This window comes from Rutidosis leptorrhynchoides, chromosome 5, assembly GCF_046630445.1.
Source record: "Rutidosis leptorrhynchoides isolate AG116_Rl617_1_P2 chromosome 5, CSIRO_AGI_Rlap_v1, whole genome shotgun sequence".
In the NCBI taxonomy this organism is placed as follows: Eukaryota; Viridiplantae; Streptophyta; class Magnoliopsida; order Asterales; family Asteraceae; genus Rutidosis; species Rutidosis leptorrhynchoides.
The window spans coordinates 4173934-4180977 of record NC_092337.1 but is presented as its reverse complement, the minus strand read 5'-3'; the positions used below and the strand labels follow the sequence as shown (position 1 = coordinate 4180977).

The following is a 7044-nucleotide window of genomic DNA, read 5'->3' as shown; positions in this document are numbered from 1 at the left end:
TTAAACAAGATCTTGAGTATGCATATTTGTGTCAAAAATAAAACTGCATATCGGAGGATTTGTAATGTAAAATATGCTAGAAATCGTATTGTTATCATCACATGTAAAGTTTGTAAGTCTAAGATTATCGCTAAACGATAGTCATCTTTTTATTGTCTAAAGCTTGTATTAAAATAAGAGTTATGGTTTGTAATGTAAAATAAATGCAGTTGTTCTTTTAAAAATGTCGCATATAGAGGTCAATACCTCGCAATGAAATCATACGTTATCTAACTCGTTCTTATGGTTAAGGACGGGTTATGACAGCTATCACATCAGAGGAGCAGGCGGCGAGTCAGGTAATCCTTCACAGAAAAACCAAATTCGTCAAATGAAACAGAGACTTTGTTATCACGAGTAAATTTACGAACAGAAATTAGATTTTTTACAATATTAGGTGTGACAAGAACATTAGATAAATGTAAGGGTCGGTTTACATTGGGCAACACGCTATGACCGGTGTTGGTGACGAGAATTAAATTCCCGTCTCCAACGGCGACCGAAGGATACATGCAGTGATTAAAAATAGTAGTTAGAATATTAATGCTAGAGGTTAAGTGTGTGGACGCACCAGTGTCCATGGTCCAGCCTGAATTTCCGTGATCTGGGAGTGTTGTTGTAGAGAAAACATTTGGAACAATTGTTGCTTGACTAGGCTGGACAGCATATGTATAAGGAGACATATTAGGCTGAGCTGAAAATGCTGTTGGGCCAGAAGTGGCGTGACCAGGCCCAGATATAGGGCTATTGCTTGTGAACTGGGGCAGCCCAGTTGATATGGGGCCAGGCATGGCAGCTTGCGGCCCATGAACAGGAGCAGCGAATAGGGCCTGTTGCCCATAAGCAAAAGATCCAACTGAGTTGTTGGGCCCGGTAACTGTGGGCAGTCCAATATAATTAACTGTTGGTTCAACATTAAATCCTGGTGGGCTAATAAACTGAGATAAAGGTGTGCGAGGCCCAAAAGCAGTAGGGGGTTGGGAACCTGACCGATTGAGATGTTGTTGGGCCAGAGGGTTTTGTTGGGCTGCAATAATACTTAGCAAGTGGGCTTGACTTGTTCCTGTCGAACGAGAGTTAGTGTTATAGGATTGTGAATTACCAAAGCGATGGTTTGATGGATGTAGCGACACCTTTCACCAAAACGACATTGACCACGGGTGAAGTTCCGACAAATCTGAGGCTTGGCGTTTGATGAGCAAGAAGGAGGCTGTGGAGTGGCTTGAGCGACGAGAACATTGGGTGCCGAAGGAGTCCCTTGAGAGTCAGTTACGCCTCGGTTTTTGCGTTGAATTTGCATTTCATCTAGTGTAATCATGGACCGAACCGTGTTAAGATCCGAAAAATCTTTACTGTGGAGAATGATATGGGTGGCGTGTGGGTAGCGATCATTCAAACTGATAATGGCATACGTGACCAACTCCTTGTCTTTAACCTTTGAACCGAGATTATCAAGCATGGAGGCGATCGAGTCAATCTTGCGAAAATAGGTGTCGGCAAAGAGATCGCCAATAGTGAGGGTGCGAAGCTCAGCCATAAGTTCCACAACCTTGGATCATTTGTTTTTGAGAAATATGTTTTTCAAAAATTCCCAGGCCGCGTGTGCAGATGACGGTTGGGAGTTCAGTAGGCGCTCGAGTAGAGACTCAGAGATAGTTAGGTAGATCCATCCCATAACAATGGCATCTGCCTTCTTCCAATCGTCAGGTGGTGGGTTGGAAGTGGATGTGGCGGTTAGGAAAGAATCGACGTTAAAGGCAGCACAATGATTACTAAAGAGTTGGCTCCAATAGACATAGTTGTGTTTGTTGAGGTCTAGTTTGATTGGGATTAAGTGAGTGACGGAGGTGACTGTATATATTTTGTCATACTTACCGGGAGTAGCCATCAAGAAAAAGCGAGTTGATTTGAAGGCAAGATTGTACAGAAAAAAAAAGAGCTGCTTGTGTGTTGTTAGGGTTTATGTTGCGTGGAGGTTTGGGCGACTGATACCATGAACGTAGGAGATAATACGCATGATTTGTTATGATTGATTCTGTTGATTACAACCAGTGATTTGCATTACATAAATAGACTAGCAAGCATGGGCTTTGGAATAATCTAGAAACATGGCCCTTATACATGTAGGCTTACAATAGCAATAATAAAGATGGGCTAGAATATATATGCTAACAATTCACGCATTTAAACAAGAAATATGTACTGATCATTGCAAAACTATGTTCTTAGTATTTTAGAGTGTAAACCCACACAATTTGCTTAATGGGCAACATGCTCTTTGCTAGGTATTCCTAGTCACTTAATCAAATATTCAATTAAACACATAGATCAAGATTAATATACGTAGATATTTACATCAGCTTGCAACTTTGACGTGCGGATTTTACATAAGCTTTCAACTTTGATATCCTTGTCTCCTTAGTTTATGTTTCCATAAGAGTGAAATTGTTGTTTTTATTTTTTTATTTATTTTTATTTTATTCCACTTTAGCTGTAACAACCCGACTTTTTCCGTTTACTATCGTTACTTGTCCGTTAAGTATTTAACGGTGTTTACTTAGACTTTGTGTGTTTAATGGAATTAAATGCATACTCGATCCTAGTGGATTACTTGAATTAATATATTATATTAATTTATAAATTTGTTTCGGATAGTGAAATAACTAGAAAACGTTACGATTAAGTTAATCGCCTAGAAAGCTTTTCAGTTTACGCAGCTCAGAAAAATGACAAAATAATTATTTTTAATAATTATTGACTTTATGAAAAACTTATTTAATTTATTATTTATTTAATGAATTAAATATGGTGATTGCGTTTCAACGACTAGTTAACGTTCCGGAGACCCGGTACGGTTAACGGCACTCGAAACTAGGGATGGCAATGGATATCCGATCCATTGGATATCCATCTGATCCGATCCATTTACATGGATATGGATGATCTAAATGGATAATTGATATTGCTCCAAACATACATATTATTCGACGCAATATCAGTTATATTTCATCAGCTTTTATCATTTAAAAAGACATTCAACGTATAATATTCAAGAAAAACGACAAAAGTGGACAAGAGCTTGCTATTTGAAGGAACGACGATAAAACGATGAGTTTTAACCAAATTTATATCAAGAAACGTTTATCTGAATGAAAGTACAAGATAGATGAAGAAAAGAGTTCAAATGGAAAGTCCCAAGTCAATATATATCAATACGAGGTCAACAAAGAACAAACGAAAAAGAAAAATAAAGGAAACTGTCATTTACACATACGCGAATCGTGTAGACCTACACGAAACACGTAGTAATCTGGTCTTACGCGAATTGTGTAGACTCTACACGAAACGCGTAATGTTAGGCCGTAATAGTGCCAGAATTCTAGAATGGGGCGGCTACTTTATACATTTTAAAACAATTCTTTTTCTTAGTGCTGCAGCAAATGGAATGGCTTTTGACTCAACTACTACTTCTATTTCAATGATAAATACGGAGTACAGACGGAGGGGGAGATCATCATATATCAAATAGAAGAATTATTATACACACACAAATTGTTATTTTTATTACTCTGTAAAATTAGTTTCAAGGTTCAAATATTAGGATTAGTTTCAAATATTAAGGGTGTTATTGTACGCATGAAAGGGGTGTTATTATTGTAATTTTCTACCATTTGAAGTTAATGAAAGTGAAGATATTTTAGTAAGTTTACTCTGTTAAAATTAGCGTTGTTATTATGTTTGCATATCTATATTTTTATGTTTACCCTAGTGTAATGAATAGCTAAATTTCCATAGTGTTTGCTTAGATGTAGAGCCCCTAGTGAAATGGATTGTTACCATTTGTAAAAGTTAAAATGTAACTTTAGTATTTTTAATATTGAGCCTAGTTAAAAGAACCATTTTTATGTAATTAGGTATTTGACCCTTGCCACTTAATTTATTAAGTTTAAATAACGAAAGTTGTTTTTATTTATATAAATTAAGCTTCAACATTAAAAATGATCTAGACGAATTTATGGATAAGTTATTAACACCAATTTAGAAATAAACTTCGGTGGTTTGGGTAATATCAATAATTATATGATAGTGAAATTGTAAAAAGGGAAACCGTTACGATTTGGGTATTGGCGAAAGTCAAAACTAGGCTAGGTCTCAATTTAAATACTTAGGGAATAGTAGCTATCTAAAAAAAGAATCCGATGAAAATTAGATTTTATTTAGTTAGTAGTAACCTTATATTTATTCGAAAGAAAAATATAAAGTTTATTACTAAAACATTTTAATAGGGCTTAAAACTCAAAACAATCCATGGACCTAGGGGTGACACATTTAAGTAAACACTCCCATTTATCCCATTATTATTTCTTGTAAACTTATTATTATCATTATTTACGAATTATTAGTAAAAAAATATAAAAGAATACATAAAAATACTTAATTCTGTACGAAACTGTTTTGTCACATCGTATTACACATACGCGAATCGCGTATGTATACGCGAAATGCGTAAGCCTTAAACCCGGCTACAGTACCAGTAGGGTTAAAATTAGGGTTTTAATTATTTAATTAGTTTAAAATTAGGGTTTTAGCCTTTTTACTATTATATTTAGGTTATTACTATATAATTTATATTAGTTCTTATAAAATACTTTAATACATGTTAAATCCTAATAATTAGTGTTAATTATAATACTTTATAATTAGAAATTAGTTTACAATTAGTTAATCATTTTAATTCCTTTTAATTTGTATTAATCTTTTTAAACATGTCATTTAGTTAATTTAAATAAGTTTATATTATAATTGCTCAAAACAAAATTTTAAACATATAGTTTTATTAAAAGTTACTATTTTAATTACCATTTAGTAATATAATTAATACATCATAATTAGTATAATTTCATTTAGTTCCTTTTTAAGTTAATTATTGTAATCTTGTAATTTTATTTAGTAAATTAGTTTAAGTTATTTTCTTTTACTGTTATTTTATAAATTCCTAATCCAAAACCCCCTTTAATTAAGTTTGACATCAAAGACTATTAAAAACCATTAAACACTCCATCTCCCTGTGGAACGAATCGGATTTACCGACAAACTAAACTACACGGATAGGACTAGTTGCCTATATATGTGTGAAATCAACCTGAATTCAATAAAATACCACATATACAATAAATCAATTCGTGTAACAAAACAACTCAAATCCGTTCATAAATAAAGGTTACGTTTCACAACATCAACTTTTTGGCGCCGCTGCCAGGGAGTTGGCAGTTAAATAAATAGATAATTTTTCTGATTCGTAGTAGTAGTTGGATTTGTACGTGGACCGGGTTGTTGGATCACCAATTTTATTGGTCAATAGAAGGATCCTGCCCCTCTGCTGCATCTTTTGGCTATTCGAAACGTGGGAAAAATCAGAAGGAAAATCTGTTTGTTTAAGGGTTTTTATCATTGTTTTTATGTTATTCGATCCTCTCGAGGAAATTCATTTCCAAGAAAGTTCAAAGTTTATGAATAAATCCTTTAGTTCTTTATACAATTTCCCAATTGTATGATCCGTTCAGAAAATACTAAACTCGTTAAACTTAATCCGGAACCACAAAGAATTAATAAAAGTCAAAAACAACAAAAAGAAGTACTAGTAATTTTAAAACACCGAAAAACACTAAAAAGAAACAAGTAAGTAACACTAGAAAAGCTTTTGGTGTTATGATCTCATAATAGAAATTAATGCATGAACTTACGTTCCTCCAACGCTGAATTAACTCCTTCACATCCTGAACCCGAAAGAAAATTCCACGAACGCTTAAGAGCTCAAGAAGTAGAATCTCTTGCTAAAAATTTAGAGTCACTTTCCTTAGAATCCGACTCTGAACCAATAATTCAACCAATCATAGAGCCGATTATTAAAGAAGAAGAAGAAATGGCTGATACAAATCAAACGATGGAAGCATTAATGAAGGCCACAAGAAAAGGTCAAGGCCACGCAATCATCCAACCCACGATGAGTGATGGCTTTGAAATAAAAGGTCAATTTTTACACATGGTGACTAATACATGTCAATTCGGTGGAGCCCCAAATGAGGATGCTAACGAGCATCTTCGTAAGTTTGTAAGCATTTGCAAGCTTTTCAAAATCAAAGATGTCACCGATGAAGTTGCATGTTTAAAAATCTTTCCATGGTCCTTAAAAGATGATGCAAGAGATTGGCTAGACTCATTACCAGAAGGTTATATTGAAAACTGGAATGATATGATGGATAAATTTTTGTCAGAATTCTTTCCTGCTTCAAAAGCAGCAAAATTACAAAGTGACATAAATCATTTTAAACAAAAGCCTAATGAAACTCTTTATGAAGCTTGGACCCGATTCAATAAAATGCTTCGAATATGTCCTCAACACGGGTTGAATACATTCCAAAAGGTCCAAATATTCTATAAAGGAGTCAATGTGGCAACTAGAAAAGATATAGATGTTGCAGCCGGAGGTTCGATCATGAAGAAAACACCTGAAGACGCTCACACAATCATTGCTGATTTAGCTTCCCATTCCCATAATTGGCATCAAGAAATAGAATTCTCTAGATCATCAAATGTTGCTAGTATTGAAAGCAATGATGAAATTGCTTCTTTAAAAGTTCAAATAGCAAATCAAGCACGGCAAATCGAGAAAGTAACCAAGGAAATGCATGCTATCAGAGTAGGATGTGAACTATGCCAAGGTCCCCATCTTACTAGAGATTGTGATCAAAGTACAATGGAAGAGCACGCAAATTTCTTAGGTTACTTACGAAAAGGTGAAATGAACTTCAGTGATTTTCCAGCTATAGAAGCAAACAACCGAAAATATCCTCCTATAAACAGCTATCAAGTAGGAGGACCTTCAGGATCAAATAATAATAACTATCAAAATAATAATAACTATCAAGGAGAAAATCCAGGTTACCAAAATAACCGGAATTTCCCAAATCAAAATCAAAGAAATCCGCCACCAGGTTATAATAA

The 7044-nt window shown here is 34.5% G+C and overlaps 1 protein-coding gene across 1 annotated transcript; it reads right to left on the bottom strand.

Annotated features, from left to right (window-relative positions):
• Positions 1 to 314: 314 nt before the first annotated feature.
• Positions 315 to 1576, bottom strand: LOC139847280 (uncharacterized). The gene is made up of 2 exons (XM_071836957.1): positions 1195 to 1576; positions 315 to 1102 (listed from the first exon to the last, which is right to left on the bottom strand). The coding sequence occupies exons 1-2, from the start codon at positions 1574 to 1576 to the stop codon at positions 315 to 317; spliced, it is 1170 nt and encodes a 389-aa protein (XP_071693058.1).
• Positions 1577 to 7044: the final 5468 nt, after the last annotated feature.

Coding starts and splice junctions, on each gene's coding strand:
- LOC139847280 (XM_071836957.1), bottom strand. CDS start 1,576: ATGGCTGAGCTTCGCACCCTCACTATTGGCGATCTCTTTGCCGACACC. Junction 1,103..1,194: donor TTGTCGGAACTTCACCCGTG/GTCAATGTCGTT, acceptor CTCGTTCGACAG/GAACAAGTCAAGCCCACTTG.